This window comes from Thunnus thynnus, chromosome 13 (assembly GCF_963924715.1).
Source record: "Thunnus thynnus chromosome 13, fThuThy2.1, whole genome shotgun sequence".
In the NCBI taxonomy this organism is placed as follows: domain Eukaryota; kingdom Metazoa; phylum Chordata; class Actinopteri; order Scombriformes; family Scombridae; genus Thunnus; species Thunnus thynnus.
The window spans coordinates 16,105,398-16,121,351 of NC_089529.1; the positions used below are offsets into that span (position 1 = coordinate 16,105,398).

At 39.6% G+C, this 15,954-nt stretch overlaps 1 protein-coding gene across 2 annotated transcripts in view; it reads left to right on the forward strand.

The window, feature by feature from the left end:
• LOC137195713 (replication protein A 70 kDa DNA-binding subunit-like) overlaps positions 1–15,954 on the forward strand; it is a 43,889-nt gene that overhangs the window by 16,464 nt on the left and 11,471 nt on the right. For both annotated transcript variants that reach the window (XM_067608294.1, XM_067608295.1), the window contains 6 exons: positions 2,458–2,594; positions 3,390–3,538; positions 5,463–5,592; positions 14,466–14,642; positions 14,813–14,920; positions 15,073–15,159. In XM_067608294.1, the coding sequence (XP_067464395.1) occupies positions 2,458–2,594; positions 3,390–3,538; positions 5,463–5,592; positions 14,466–14,642; positions 14,813–14,920; positions 15,073–15,159 (788 nt within the window). The remainder of the gene's footprint in view (positions 1–2,457; positions 2,595–3,389; positions 3,539–5,462; positions 5,593–14,465; positions 14,643–14,812; positions 14,921–15,072; positions 15,160–15,954) is intronic.

Consider the following 15,954-nt stretch of genomic DNA (forward strand, 5'->3'; position numbering starts at 1 on the left):
TCCGAGTGTAGATTGGGGTTGAAATTAGCAATTCAAGAGTGTTCTCTCAGCATGTCACTCAATCTTATTAGGAAGATGATGTACAGGTGTGACACAAAAGTTTGTGAAGTTATGACAATGAGGATGGAATTTTAATTGATTGCTTTTGGTCTGCACTGCAAGTGGGAGATTTAGGGAATAACATTGCATGTTACAGTATTTGGCCATTCGCAGGTGACTTTTATCTGTTGTTTGGTCACCATTTAAGAATCACATTTATCAATAACTGTTCTTACTTGTAGCAGGGCTGGGTATCATTTATAAGTTTTCAATACTAGTGCCTGTTTGATACATGAGTTTCTGTACCAACAAAAATAGTTTTTTCAATAATTTACTTTTGAGAAATATAAAAATATATTTCTACAAAATTCCTTGTTTTAATTTAATAACAAAATGTTGTCTAAAATATTGGAATGTGCTGCACAAGAACTTAAAAGCAGCTATAATCAATGTTTTTATATTGACAATGGATCACATGAAGGGTGTCACTCGTAATGATGAACTTGACTCTGCAGTTTCCTTCTACTGAGCTTTACAGTGAATTTCAGCTCATTGTTTTGGCTTTCTGGCCCACAATTTTACTGTTTTGGTACACTGTTGCAGCTCTCATAGCATTGTGAAGCCTGCCATCACTAACTCTTAAATAAGGGGAAGATATAAACTAAAAATCTAATGTTGAAGTTTAAAGTAAGCACTCTACAGATGAGCGTCATTGACGAATATTTATTAGTTGGTGGGAAAATTTCCTCACTGTGGCATCCCTAGTAGCGACAAGCTGGTGAACGTAGTCTCCTCACTAAATTCACTCTAAATGTTAGATGAAAGGCATCTCTACACTGAAAGGTTCAAGTCTGTTGTATTTCTGACCACACCCAACACAGGTGGATGAGTTCAGGTGCAGTCAGGTCTGTTGTACTTGTGATGTAGCATTGGGAAGTGCTGAACTGCTTACAGGCAATGCAACAATTGCTGGATATCAGTATAAGCAGGGCTATACACTCTTTTAGTGTTGGACACACCATGTTAGACGACAAATTAATGGTCATTAAGACAACATACTTGAACAGACATTCACAGTGGCAATATAACATGATTACATCAGTGTTAACTATGAGCAATGTAAGCTAGCACATAAACACTACACAGTTCAGAGATGCACTGAGTGGTTTACCTGGAGGACTGTGTTTGCGTCGGTCACAGAGGGGCATCGTTACATGTCCTGTGTGTCATCTGTTGTCTCTCCATTCACTCTCCTTCCACTCCTCTCTCTCTGCTCCTTTGTTAAATAGGGGATTATAACATGGTAATGAGAACTGTCAGCCTGTTCCTGTGGTGATAATGGAGTTCAGAGGTGGATGACATCGTCTCAATCATAATGGAATTAAGGAGGGCTGAGAGAGCACAGACAGAGAGCAAAAGAGGAAGGGAGGAGGAAGGGCGAGTTTAGAAAAAGGTTAGCAGACATAGCAGACAGGAGGATGAAGTCCGCAGAATGACTGGTTCTCAAAATCTATATTCATTATCATTCATTTTGTTTAATGCACGGGCACTAGTCTTGGCACCATTAAATATTTAACAGACAATTAACCAACCATAAATATGAATAATTTTTGAGCCATTTATGTTATAAATCAAGTAAAAAATACCAAACCTAGCTTCTCCAATTTGGTTGCTTTTGTCTTCTTTCATATCAGTGAAATTCTTTTTTTATTTTAAAACAATTCATCAGAACAAGAGGTATTTTAAGTCATCAATGCCCATCATGTGATGGACATTTGTTAGTGGTTTTTACGTTTTATAGACTGTGTTTTAAAACCTGCAGCATAACATTGAGGTGTATTATTTTTGTCTTTTTACACTTTTACTTGATGTAATCTGTATCTTCATTTGTTCTCTCTAACCTAGTGTGTGAAAATTCCTATTTCTTGTACAATAACTGCTTTATGAATTATTCGACTTGTTCAGATTTAGTTTTTAATTTTGGTCATGGTAGGCCAGGACCTTCACCTTCTTAGAGCTCAGCAGTAACTGCTCTTCAGTGCAGTGATCCCGAATGAAGTGTTTAGGCCTTGAGCATGACAGGAAACATAAATGAGGAATGAGTGTGTTTGTTGTGATTTGGATTGTGGGCCTTGGTGTTAGCTAGCCTGTTATGGCATTTATATGTCAGTCTGCTGTGACTTGGCAGTATCAGAGGGGTGTCAACACTCTGCTGTGTTGGATCTCTACTACTTATGATATGATACGATATGATATGTCGAGTACATCAAGGGGCCATTTTCACACTTTATACCATGCAGAGACATTTCAAAAGTGTCACTTCGCATAACATACTATTGCTTCATTTCTCTATTTGTCTACCTGTATGCATGAGATATCTTTAGATGGAGATGTGAAAATTGTTCTTTCTCCATGTAGATGTGATTGGAGTGTGCAAGAGTGCAGAGGAAGCAACCCGCATCACCACAAAGACCAGCAGGGAAGTCACCAAGAGGGCCCTCAACTTAATAGACACAACTGGAAAAGTGGTGACAGCCACACTGTGGGGAGAGGAGGTAATAATTATAATCTCTCTCTCTCTCTCTCTCTCTCTCTCTCTCTCTCTCTCTCTCTCTCTCTCTCTCTCTCTCTCTCTCTCTCTCTCTCTCTCTCTCTCTCTCTCTCTCTCTCTCTCTCTCTTCTCTCTCTCTCTCTCTCTCTCTCTCTCTCTCTCTCTCTCTCTCTCTCTCTCTCTCTCTCTCTCTCTCTCTCTCTCCCTCTCTCCCTCTCTCCCTCGCCTTGCTTTTCCTCTGTACCCAGGGATGGATTTGCAGTTTAACATAAAAACATGTTGAGCAGGCTGTAATTAATCGTGTGTTTATGAAGGTGCCCATGCGTGTATGTGCTTGTGCATCCGTGTCAGCGAACGTGTGCACATCGCATATCTTTGTGTTTGCTCTTCCGTGCTGAGCAGTTTGATTAGGTTTTCTGGGCTGTAAAATTTTGGATTGGTCAAATCATTCCTGTGACCTTCAGGAGTGTTTTGGACCAAAGTCCCTGATTTGAGACGGCAGGCTAAATAACTCTCGAATGTGCATGAAATGGCACTATTCTTCTCTAAGCTCATTCAATCTGCAGGAGCTAATCCCTCCTCTTTGCCAAAATCCAAAAACGACTTTCAAATTAACTTGTAGGTTGTCCAATTATAAAAGCAAACTATACCACATATTACTTTCTGGTCTCCCCAAGCTGCAGACACAGACTGAACATATAACAGACAATAACACAACTGCTTTTGCCATCTCTTGTTTGCCATCATTATCTCCTCAATTACTGTCTTGGATCCTTTTTTTTTTTTTTTCTTTCTCCAGGCAGAGAAGTTTGACAGCTCTGGGCAGCCTGTGGTCGCCATCAAAGGAGCTCGCTTGTCTGATTTTGGGGGCAGATCTCTCTCTGCTTTGTTTAGCTCAACCGTCATGGTCAACCCAGACATACCAGAGGCCTTCAGACTGAGGGCCTGGTGAGTCACACTGGTTTCCACGCAACAACCAGCACTCATACACACATTCATAAACAAATACAGAATTGTTCACACTATTGTGGTCATGCTGGCATGTTTATAAGTGCACATAGACATCCGATCAGTTCTCACACAAGCACCAAATAAGACACGGTATGTGTAAAAAGACAGTTAGTTAGTTATCAATACACAGTGAAATGTGCCTAAAGTTGAGCATTCCTATGGAAGCCCAGTGTTCATGTTAAACAATGTTGCACATACACATGTACACAATGAACTAAACTAAGTGCGAAGCCCCAGTGATCACGTGTCAGGAGACTGGTGGCGTGTCCCTCCTCGATCCCAGAGGGACTTTAGACAGGATTGGATGGAGGGAATAACAGAAAAGCAGAACACGGATATATTTCTGGATTCCAGCTCTGACACAGTGAGCTGCATCAAACTGGATTCTTATTAGCAGCTCCTGTGGAGGGATTTTGAATTATGACTCATTCACTCATTAAGGCTGTTCCCAAGTCTGGCCGCGGCTGAAATATAAATGTGTTTTTTTTTATTTCTGAGTGTGTACATAACAATGCTTCAGTGTGCATATGATTGCCTGAGTGTTACACTGACAGCTATTTTTAGGCAGAAAATTGCGTCAAATGGTGTAATCGCAGCTTCAAAGTGAGAATACAATAAATACAGGGGTGTGTTTGTCGGTACCTGTGGGCATTATTCTGCTCACTCTTTCAGTCGTTAACGTCTGGTTTATAAATTTGGCTAATTGCTCCATGAACAGTAGCTTTAGCCATTTTTTGTGTGTGCACTGCATTAGTTATACCAGTTACTTGTGTGTGTTAGAGAGGGACAGAGAGGAGGGGCAGGCTCCATTGCGCCGGCTTTAATCTTGGTCTTATTAGTCTCCGGTCAATACACCATCTCATCCTGACATTCAAAGGGCTAAATAACTAAAAAACGGTGCCCCTCCTTCCTTTCATTCCTCCTTCCATTCTTCTCTTATCCCTGGCTTTCCCCCCCTGATCTCTGCTGCTGTTAGGTCCTGTCTCCAGTTTACATGCTGACGGCAGTGAACGAATGACAATGAATGTTATTCAAGGAGCAGACAGTGTTTTTCATTCCGTTTTAACATTTAGGTCTGTGCTTTACAAAGACAGTGTTTGTCTGACTCCAGTTCCTGTGGCGATGTGGTGCTTTGTGGGATTGTTTTGACCAGGGTTGCTTGCATAATTGAAGGAAACTGATGAATTTGGATGATGCCTTGATTAGATCGCTCTGCTCTGCTAGAATACAGAGCAGGAGTCACACTGATGCATTAAGATTTTAAAAAGAATATTAAAAAGGTACATAAATGAATAATTGGAGGGGCTAGACAAAAAGAGAGCCAGACAAATTTTGTTTTTGACACAGTGTGTATGAATAGATATATGTGGATATAAAAGGCTGATTGATGTATGAAAGCGTTCATCCATGATGGGCAGCCATATGTCAGATCAAATAGATTGCGGGATACAGATGCAGTGACTGTAAATCAGTTAAGAGATTAAGGGAGTAATTCAGTGATGGCAGAAGATGGTTTCTTTAGATAATAACAGATACAGTGCGGTATCTCTTTCACAGGAAAAATCAAAGCCTTTTAATAAAACATGTTCATACATGTAAACAAGCTGACACGCTTACATTTACTCCCTCTTCACAAAGAGATAGATACACTCTTGTACATGTTCGCAGATGACTAATATTGATGGTGTATCTTGTGTAGTTTCATCACCTCAGTATCCAGGGATCATTAGTTGCATCCTCAGGTATGCTCTGTGTGTTTTTCATTTGACTCAACAAACCCTCCTTTTCTTTTTCTCTACTTTCTTTCTATCTCCCTACACTCTTAAATAATGTATGTCTTGTGTTAATGTCCACACTATAGGTATGACCAGAAAGGCTATGCGCTCAACAGCCAATCCCTGACAGAGATGCGATCAGCGGGCAGCGGAGCAAAGGCGAACTGGAAAACACTGAGTGATGTTAAGAATGAACACATGGGACATGGAGAGAAGGTGCAGTACACACATAGCTACATGCATACATACATACATAAACCATAAAAGAGAAAAAAAAAAGAGTTCAGTATTAAACACACTGATATTCAAATCACAGAGAAAATTGTATTTGCCTCTTGAAGGGTTGGTTCACCCAAATTAAAATAAATATTGGAGATAGAAATCGGGACAATTAAACCAAACATATTTCCATGACTGAATATCACTAGAGGTGTGTAATTTGGATGAAATGACCCTTGAAGGAAAAATCTGAAAAAAAACAGATTTTCATCTTTTTTTAATTTGGTTTGTTATTTGGTGTTAGGAGCTGTATTCTTGATGATAAGTGGCCTCACAACGAAGTAAGGCTGCAACTAATGATTATTTTCATTATTGACTGATCTGACAATTATTTTCTTGGCTAATAGATTGATCGATTGGTCTGTAAAATGTGTGGAGAATATTCAGTGTACAGTGATATGAAACAGAGAAATGATGCACATACTCACAACTGGGAAGCTATAAATGGGGAATAGTGGCTGATTAAGTTTCTGTTGATCGACTAATTTATTAATCTACTATAATTTTGTCTTAACAATAAAACTACGGTTCTATCTATCTATAAGTCAGGTGTATTTTTTATTCCTGAGTTAGAAGTCCAAGTTTATTATTAACACATTATGAATACACTATTACTTGGTCTTCAAAAACAGAATAGTTCATGGAAGTGGTGGAAATGCACAAAGTGAGCCTTAGTTTATGTCTCCATTTTATTAAATGTGTTTCATATACAGCAGTTGTGTTTCACTGGCATACATTTTGGCATGTGTATGATCCAGTGTAGTCCACAATAAAGGACCAGAATGTAAGAACCATTATGAGAACTACAAGCTGCTTTGATGCTAATTATTTTGCTTCATGTTTTTTTGTGTGGATGAATAACTCAGGGCATCTGTACTCAATATTTTTATAATAACAATGAATCAAATAATAATGTGTAATTTGAGAGGGGTTGCTTGTAGTGATGAACCTACAGAGAATTTTCACCCTGAATTGTGACTCTGCAGCTCCCCTCAGCTTTACAGAGCTTTATAACGAGTTGCAACTCATTGTTTAGCTGTCCAGCTGGAACATTACTGTTATGGTTCACTCTCACAGCGTCATTTTCGGCTGTAGCAGGCAGCTGTTTTCTGCGAAAAAAAAAAGCTCTAACCCTAACCCCACTGTACACTACCTGCTCAGCTCCCAAACGACAAACTGACAAAGTTATAAGACACTTGGCTGGTGAACACAGTGGAGCATTTAGCAGTTTAAGAGCCAGATATTTCCCTAAGGAGTTGGTGTAGAGCAAAAACAGAGCTAAGGGAGAGTGAATATTGGACTTAATCAGGTGGCCAGAGACACGACTCCAAATGAATGATAATGCTGCTCCATAACTGCTAGATGTGTAAATAAGCAACTGTTTTGCTAACAAGTTCGCCATATCAGCTTAAAAAGTGATGATATGACAGTGTCATACTCACAACTTGTTTCCGCTGCTCCCAACAAAAAAAAAAAAACGAATTACTGGTTTAAGTTTTGGTTTTTGAGTTTTATATTGGTTTAATGTCCTGAGTCACAAAACAGGTGATATACAGTATGTCAGGTTGAAATGAAGCCATGAGTTGTGTTAACAGTAAAAAGTAAATATTATTTGTGTTGCAGTTTTAGTTGGATATTTCTTTGTGAAAACTTTGTCTGGAAGCAGATTGATATGTGAGTCAGAAAATCTTTCTCTCACTCGGGCAGCTGGCCGTTGTTTTAAAGAAAAATGAAAGAAACCCCTACAGATGACGTAACATCAGCAAGGCTACAGAACAATAGAGCAGAAGATCTTTTAGTGATGTACGACAAGCACAGTAAACACCAGGTTTTGGTGTCAGTCCCTGAGAATCAAAGGGTTAGAGCCTCGCTGTTTTTGCAGCGAAGTTTAGCAGTCACACAGGGACGAATCCATCATGTTGACAGACTTTGATGTCGGGAGCACGACTCACATTTTCTAGACTTCGTTCATTTATTTGCTCTTACTGCACAATTGTTAGTAAGGGTTATGGTTTTTCTAGCTACAAATACAGTAAACTCAGTTGCTTGTTCACAGTGGATTGTCATGAAAGGAAGTTATGATAAATACCTCTTATTACTAAACATTACAGACTTATGATACATAACAGTTAAATGTTTATTTTTTGTGTGTTTAGCCATATAGTGATTACACTGGAGGCCTTTTATTTAAAACTATCAATTGTGATTTTCTGTGAAAAGGCATGGATTTAATGATTTTTAAAACCGACTGCTTAGTCTCATTTGAATGTAAGCGTTTCAACAAACACAAATCCACAGTTAGTCTTCCATTCATTGTAAATAGAGCAGCTTTAGGCTATGCCTTGCTACGTATGACTTCATGGATTAGAGTCATGGTTCTCTTGTTTTAGCTGTAGGAGGGAGATAGTGATGATCATATATTAGCAGTACTGATTGAACTGCTGAACTCCACCATTAGAGGAACATGTGAGAAGTCTCAAATTGGACCGTGAACCATTTTAAGAAGCTCCATCGCACAGAAATATCATGCTTTCGACTAAAAGAGTGCATGGAAGTGGTATGTGCCACTGACAAACTTTCAATCTTATTAATTAGGTTTATCTCCAGCTAGTCTCCCTCATCCCTCACGTTTACGGGTAGCTTCAAGATCAATGTCGTTTCTAATAAAAAATTCTAATTATGTGTTGGAGGTGGAGGAAGCCTATAGGGCATAACATTAGCAGAAGGGAAGTAGCGAGGACGGAGAACGTGGGAGAGTGAGAGACGGGTAGAAAAGCCAGGCAGAGCCACTTAGACTTCATGTCACTTATAAACCTGCATTGAAGGATGGAGGGGAACAAGGCCACAGCAAAAAAGAAAAAAAAAAAAGAAAAAAAAAGGAGTGAAGAGTGTGGTGACTAAGAGTGAAGTGACAAGGTGGTATTGAGAAAAGGATACAGACAGGAACAGTTAACTGGCAGATGTGGGGAAAGGAGTTGAAAGGTGAGAATGTGTAAATAATTCAAGGGTTTTTTATTCTCTTTTTCTGTTTATTCCTCTTTGTCTTCTCTTTCCTTTCTCTGCCATAAGTACCTCCAACTGTCTCTGTAATTGAATGGCTTTAAGGAGTCTATAACATACTCTAAGGCTGCAGCTTTGGTAATAATAATGGAATCCCAATCATAAGCTTATAGTTTGAAGGAATCTAATTTGACATTCTACCTGTTTGCCTCCCTGTACGTATGTTCGTGACCGAGACTCTGGTTGTGTACCTGTGTGTGTGGATGTAAGTGTTCAAACCATTTCTAATTAATGTAGCTTTGTGTGTGTGTGTGTGTGTGTGTGTGTGTGTGTGTGTGTGTGTGTTGGGGTTTTGGGAAAAGCATTAAAGTTGGCATGTGCAGCCACGTCAATTATGTGAAGTAGATTTTCACTTGGTTGCCCTTCCACATACAAATTTTAATTGCATTTAGGTGCCAGAAGGTGACACAAGGATTTGGTGTGATAAGAATGAAAACTATTTTCAGAATGTTGGGTTGGTGTGTGTGTGTGTGTGTGTGTGTGTGTATGAATCTTTAGGTAAGTCTGCACTCCTATATTTTTGTGTTTGTATGTCTGTGAGTGTTTTTGTGTATCTGTCTTCTTGTGCAGAGTTAGTCATGCTGCTCCTCTAGGTTCTCCTCAGTGTGCTTAAGGTTAAGACTTTGCCCCAAGGCTTCTGTGTACATACTGGAATACTGAAGGAAAGAAAAAAAGACACACAGAAGGAGAAAGGAAGCGATGATGACAAGAGGGGATTCATTTAGAGTGGACTAGTTGTGATGGAATTGCTATGGTCCAGATCCTGCTGACCTCTATGCTCACATTCACTGTAGCATCTGCCAACATCACAAACCCTCAACAAGGCCCCAAAGAAAGCGTCCTGTTCTTCTCTTCCCGCCACAACCACCCTCCCACCACCTTCCCCACCCATCGCCTTCCCACCTCTCCAGCCTTCCAGCGCTCCAATCTGCCCAAGTCTGCAAAATGTGATGAGGCAGGCACACGGGCGGAAACATGGGAGTGGAGTGTTGAGGGGGAGAGGGCTGTTGCTAACGGGAGAAACTCTCCTAATTAAAAAAACCTTCTTAGTAAGTGTTTTGGAGGGGTTCTTGCTGTGTGGCATGAGTAGTGAGTAGATGGATGGGTGGACAGATTATGAGGCTGTGACTCAGTGTTAGCTAGGGGGAAGAAAGTGTCAGAGAGCTCTAAGTCTGACTGACAGTATCCGTAGAGGTCGGAGGGGACACAGGACAACATCAAGCATCTCAAAAAAAAAAGATGAACATAATGGCCTTTTCACATTCAGTGCTTTTACTGAACACTTTACAGAAAGTGTATGACCCCTCAATGCTCTTAGCTGAGTGTCCCCCGGGGTCTGAAGTGTTTACTTTCAAAAAATTAGTGTTCAAAGCAGGCCTGGTCGCCTGAATACCACAACTAGGAATAATGGAACAGGACTCCCGATTCTATTTTGTGGATTTTGTTTGTATGACGAAGGAACAGCATTGCATTGCTCAGTGTGTGTGAATTTGGCTTGCATCCTAGAGAGAGTCTTTGATAGACTCATTTAGGCCAACATTAGTAATGAGTCTGGCCCGGCTCTAGCTTGTAGTTGTTGTTTAGAATGCATTTTAAAGCATTTCATTTTAAATTCTGGCTGTAATTCCAACATCTTGTTTAAGGCCTGCTCTCCTGGTAGAAGATATACCCTCTGGTGGTGCTGGGGAAACAGATTTTTTTTTCTGTGGTTTGTTACATGTGAATGTATAACGTATTTATTGCCTTGTGCTTGCACATGTGCGCCCATTTATATCCATGTGTGTCTGTTTGCTCGCAGGCGTGTACACATGTGTGTGTGCGTCTCTTCCCAATGAGACACAGTTCATCTGCTGTGTGCATTCTTTATATTTATATTTATGGAAATCCAATGCTGTGCTTCTCCACAGGATGAGAGAATAGCCTTTTTCCCCCAGAATTAGCATTTCTTTCCTTTTTAGCTGTTGATTTTACCAGTGTGAGTTCTGCCGCCTAAGGTGCTAATATCTGTTTAAATTACTGCAACATCGCTGCATTTTAATTTGATTCTGTTTGACTGTGTACACTTTAATTTAAATTCATAACTGAAAGAAGTTTAGCTCATTGTATCTGTATTGCAAATGTGTAAGTTTGGGTCTTTGCATATAACCTTGCATGTTAGTTGCATGTGTGTGTGCGTGTGCGTGTGTGTGTGTGTGTGTGTGTGTGTGTGTGTGTGTGTGTGTGTGTACATTAACACAATTTATGTATTAGAGAGGGAGAGAGAGAGGTTGCTCTCATCTTACATCTATTATGCATAGAATTCTCACACTCCCTTTGCTCTCTTTTTAAACTGTTCCAAGATTGTTTGGAAGTCAAATAGAGATGTGTAAACAGCGTGCATCTACCAGCTGGACTGAGTTGTTGGCAACCGTTTCACTGATGATGCCAAGTTTGATCTGAGTTTATTTTTATTTTACTTAATGCCTCTCTTTTCACCCTAAGCAGCTTATTTGCATTCTTAAAACAGTGAAGGATGTCCTGCCTGCACTAAAAGGAGCATTTTTGCCCCACTTTGTTTCTTGCAGGGTTTTTTTTCTCACTTCAGACTGATGGGCTTTAGTTTATGACATTTGCTATGTGTGGCACAGTTATGCCAATAATGATAACACAAGAGAATGCCAATAGAGTAGTCGTACCATTTGGATGAGAACAGAGCATCCACCCAAGATTATTGATGCTCAGTTTTGATGAGTGAATGTTTCTGTGTTTGGCTTGATCCCAACACTGTTTGATTGGAAGGACAGTTCACCTGAATGACCCTTTAGCCATTCTTGCATACTTTCTGCTAGCTGATGATTGCATTACTTCATGTAGGTGATGCTTCTTAGCCCTCTGGAAACATCTTTGTTAGTTTTGGTGGTCATAAGAGCTACCCTTCAAAGTCATGTGCTGTTGTACCCCAGCAGGAAAGAGCTTGAAGCATTGTGTGCTCTGAAATTGGTCATCGTACCCCGCCACTGTTTTGTGATTTTAACTCTTGTACTGTGGACTAGTGATTACTCATTGTGTTCTTACAGCCAGAGCCATCTGGCGTCTTGTTCATATACCAAGTGCAGCCTCCTACATAACAAACGCTTTGATGAGGTGTTTTGTTCTGGTCTATTCATTGTACACCTTTAAGATTGCTGCTTTTGAAAAGCTAAGCGACAGTCTTTGCAATGCTCAGACTTGTTCTCCTGGCTGGAACACCAAAGCATTTCTTTTTTAAAGTCTGTAAAATCACACTTTTATATCCTGCTATGGTTTTTCTCAATTGGTTAAGCACATTTTTTGAAACACCGCTGTATTTCCCAGAACACTTAAAACAGCACTGCATCATTTTACACTGTGCAGTACAACAATCCATTTACGGCCGTCAGTTCCGTAGCATTTGTTGCTAAGGTTGTTGCTGAAGTTTTTCCATGTGTTGTTTACATTGTCCACTCTCATATTTTGGAATGGATTTCATCTTGAACAGGTCCAGATGTATTTGAAGAATTGATATTTTAAGCAAATAATGAGGAAAAAGTAGTGAAATCCTACTACTATAGTTAGTTTTATGGTTTGTTGATGTAGCCTCTCATGCGGCCGGAAGTCAGCTGAGACGCAGCTTCCGGGGGCTAGCCAGTCAGACCAACCATCAGCTCATCAGGAGGAGGGCCTTAAGTATCCTCTACAACAAACTGAATAAACTCATGTCATAGAAATACTAGTTTGAACAGTCTGTTTTGAGGTTTCTCATGGTCAGTGTTCACTTTACTGGTATGTCCCTCAGCCACTATAAGTACCTTATGTAACAGTAATGGAAAATAGAAAATACACAAATGAAAGGAGAAAAAAAAAAGCAAATCTCAAATTCATGTAAATTAGGAGCTATTTACTATAGAAATCCAAAACTAAATAGAAGTATCTTCCAGCACCTTATTGGCCTCCTTTCTATCTGGTCACAGCATTTCATCAAAACATTTTCCTTACAATACACAAAAAATCTTTTTGCATAGTTCAACCCTCACCCACATGTCTCTGCTGTGATGTTCATACAGCAACATGTTGTCTCTCTTCCTCTGGATCCACCTCCTCCTCTGACCAGACACATCATATAGGGTTTGCTTTCACATCTTCCCTCTGTATGAATGGTCTTTTGTTCTTCCCTGACGTCTGTCTGCTCCATGTTCAATGACTGTGATACCTGTCTATATAAGTATGTGTGAATGTGTCTGAGAAATGATAGGTGAAGAGTTGTACCTGCAAGATAAATTCGACATGGTGCTCTAGATTTTTTGAAATGTACAAAATATTCATGTTTGAAAGGTTGTGACAGTTTGCTTTAATATTTTACATGAGAGTATTTACACAATAAACATAATGAGGAACATGTCTGATAGTTATACAAGAAAAGCAGCTTAATCCATTTTGATCTTAAAGGCAACACTAGGTCATCTGATATCAGGATTTATACATTTGAGGAAAAATGCATTAACTGTAATGAGAAAAGGAACCATAAATTTGAGAATTGCACACAGTGTTTCGAGATTCATGATTTTCAATTAATGGTTGTCCCAAAGCAACTGAGAGAAAGGTGTAATGTAATGACATGAACAGATGGGCGGAGAGGATCCACTTCTGCATTTTCTTGGCACAAAATGAGACAGAGATAGTACCTCAACCATGACCTACTGAATATTTATTGATTTGTAATAGGAAAATAAATAAAATAAAATAAAATGTGTACCAGGTTCTAAGCAGATGTGCCATAATCCATCTTTGTGTTCTGCCAAAGGAAGTGCCAGTGAAGACTCTCTCATTAAAAAATGACAGGTTGTTTTAATGTAAACGGTAAAGGGGGTCATTTTACATAAATTGCAATTTACTAAGAATAATCTCGAAGAGGAGAAGCCCAAAATCATCTGTTGCCAGTACATGAAACGTCTTTGTCTCAGTTTCATTCAAGACTCCAGAAAAAGAATCTGATGGGTATGTTTTGAAATTTTAATGAAACAATGCAACAATAATGCAATCACAAGGACCTCTAAATTTTACCTTCATGTTTTCAACATCTGCCAATACTACAAGCAACCACCAACACATTCACAGGAGAAAGCTCCCAGTTAAACAGGGAAACTAGATGATCTACACATACTCTGACTCTTTCTGTCTCCTCAGTTGTTTTCTCCTGCAGCAGTTTTTCTGTATTCTGTCAAGTCACCATGTTTGTAGGGATGTGAATTTTGCTTTTACTGGCTAGTGCTGTTTAGCTGGCGAATAATACTTCTACAAAGTCTGCTCTGCCAGCTCCAGCTCCAGTGATTTTGCTGTTACCGTTACAGTCGTCACAGTGATACATTTCATGCGATGCTCTTAAAATATGTCTGGTCAGGATTTAGTTGGGGTGGCATGACATTTGACCAGACAGCATCATTTACATTTCCTCCGCAGCAACAACCAAGTTTCATAAGGTGTAAGATGAAATATACAAAATGCTGCACAAGTGTTCAGTGTTTAAATGATAGTGCTTAAGGTTCACTTGGTTTTTCCACTATGTTACTTGATTTGCTGGTTGAATTTGTCCACAGCACAACATTGTGTAAAGGGGCAGCACCTGCAAATTAATTGCAGCCTCTCAGACGTTCAAATTGCAGCACTTTGATGTGATTTGGTAGTTTTTATCGATCTTGCAGCTCTGTGCCCACAATTTGATGTCTTCCTCTCCCATTTATGTTATCTCTTCTCAGGCGGACTATTTCAGCTGCGTGGCGACAGTGCTGTACATTCGTAAAGAGAATTGTCTGTACCAGGCCTGTCCATCTGCAGACTGCAACAAGAAGGTCATAGACCAACAGAACGGGCTGTACCGCTGTGAAAAGTGTAACAAGGAGTTCCCCGACTTTAAATACAGATTCCTACTTTCTGTAAGTGTAAAGGATGTACAGTGTACATCATTAATGCTTGTTTGTCACACATAAAGTGCCGCTGACTTTGACGAATATTGAAATTTGTGTGATCACACATACACACACTCAAACTTACACACACAAGTAATCTCTCACCCCTTCATCATCTCTGACTGTCTGACTCTCAGGCTAACTTAGGAGACTTCGGGGATAACCAGTGGGTGACATGTTTCCAGGAGACAGCTGAGGTCTTGTTGGGTCACAGTGCAGAAACACTGGGACAGCTCAGAGATACAGTAAGACACACACACACACACACACACACACACACACTTCTCTCTAACTCTCATAGTTCTTTAACAGACTACCTCCTGTAAACCAGTAGCCCTGACCTTGTAATTACCTTGTTTTGTGTGTGTTTGTGTGTGTGTGTGTGTGTCTTCTTTAGGATGAGGCTGCATTCGATGAAGTCTTCCAGAAAGTCAGCTTCACAACTCACATCTTTAAAAACAGAGTCAAGCTGGAGACGTACAATGTAAGTACCTATAAATGGGAGCACAATAGATTTTGATACAATGCAATGCAATTTAGTTTCCCAGGAATAAAAGGAGCGGTATATAATGACGTGCAATGGTGCTCATCATTGTCCTGCAAGCAGTGAGAATTTTTTCACTGATCTCTGCCTTGCAGGAATGCTCGACACTGATTGGCTGGCACATGTCTGTTATGAATAAATACACCAGCAGGCATTTTATTTCTCCCGTACACTAATAATGGTTCTGGATAAATGGGCTTTCAAAATAACTAGATTGCAAACAAGTGGTATTGTTGCAAAAACAGTAAATGATCTGTGTCTATTTCACAATTAAACCAAAAAGTAGGCTGTGTGTGGGTGTGCGTGAGTAATTTTTTGTTGTTTTTTTGTTTTTAGATCCAAGTAGTGCTTCCTACTTTAATGGTGAAATATTTTTGTTTCAACATATACAATAGATTAGTCACATATGTATCTAGATTACAAAATGATGAGACGGCGATACTTGATTGACAGATTTAGTATTTTCATGGGCTCAAAGTATTTACTGGCTTAATGAAATCTTTATGATGAGCTGGCTCCAGGCAGAGATGTTAAGGATGCTTTCCAAATAGTGAAAATAAAAGTTGTAAAGGAACTAGCTTGATAAAATCTCCCCATGACGTTAAAGCATGATACATCGCAATGTGTTATTTTAATTAATTGGCTGCATGTCATCCGTGAATTTGTAATGATCAGACTTGTCGTCGGTTATTATCTTCCACTGAACTGCAGACCCAAGCATGTAAAGCCACAAAA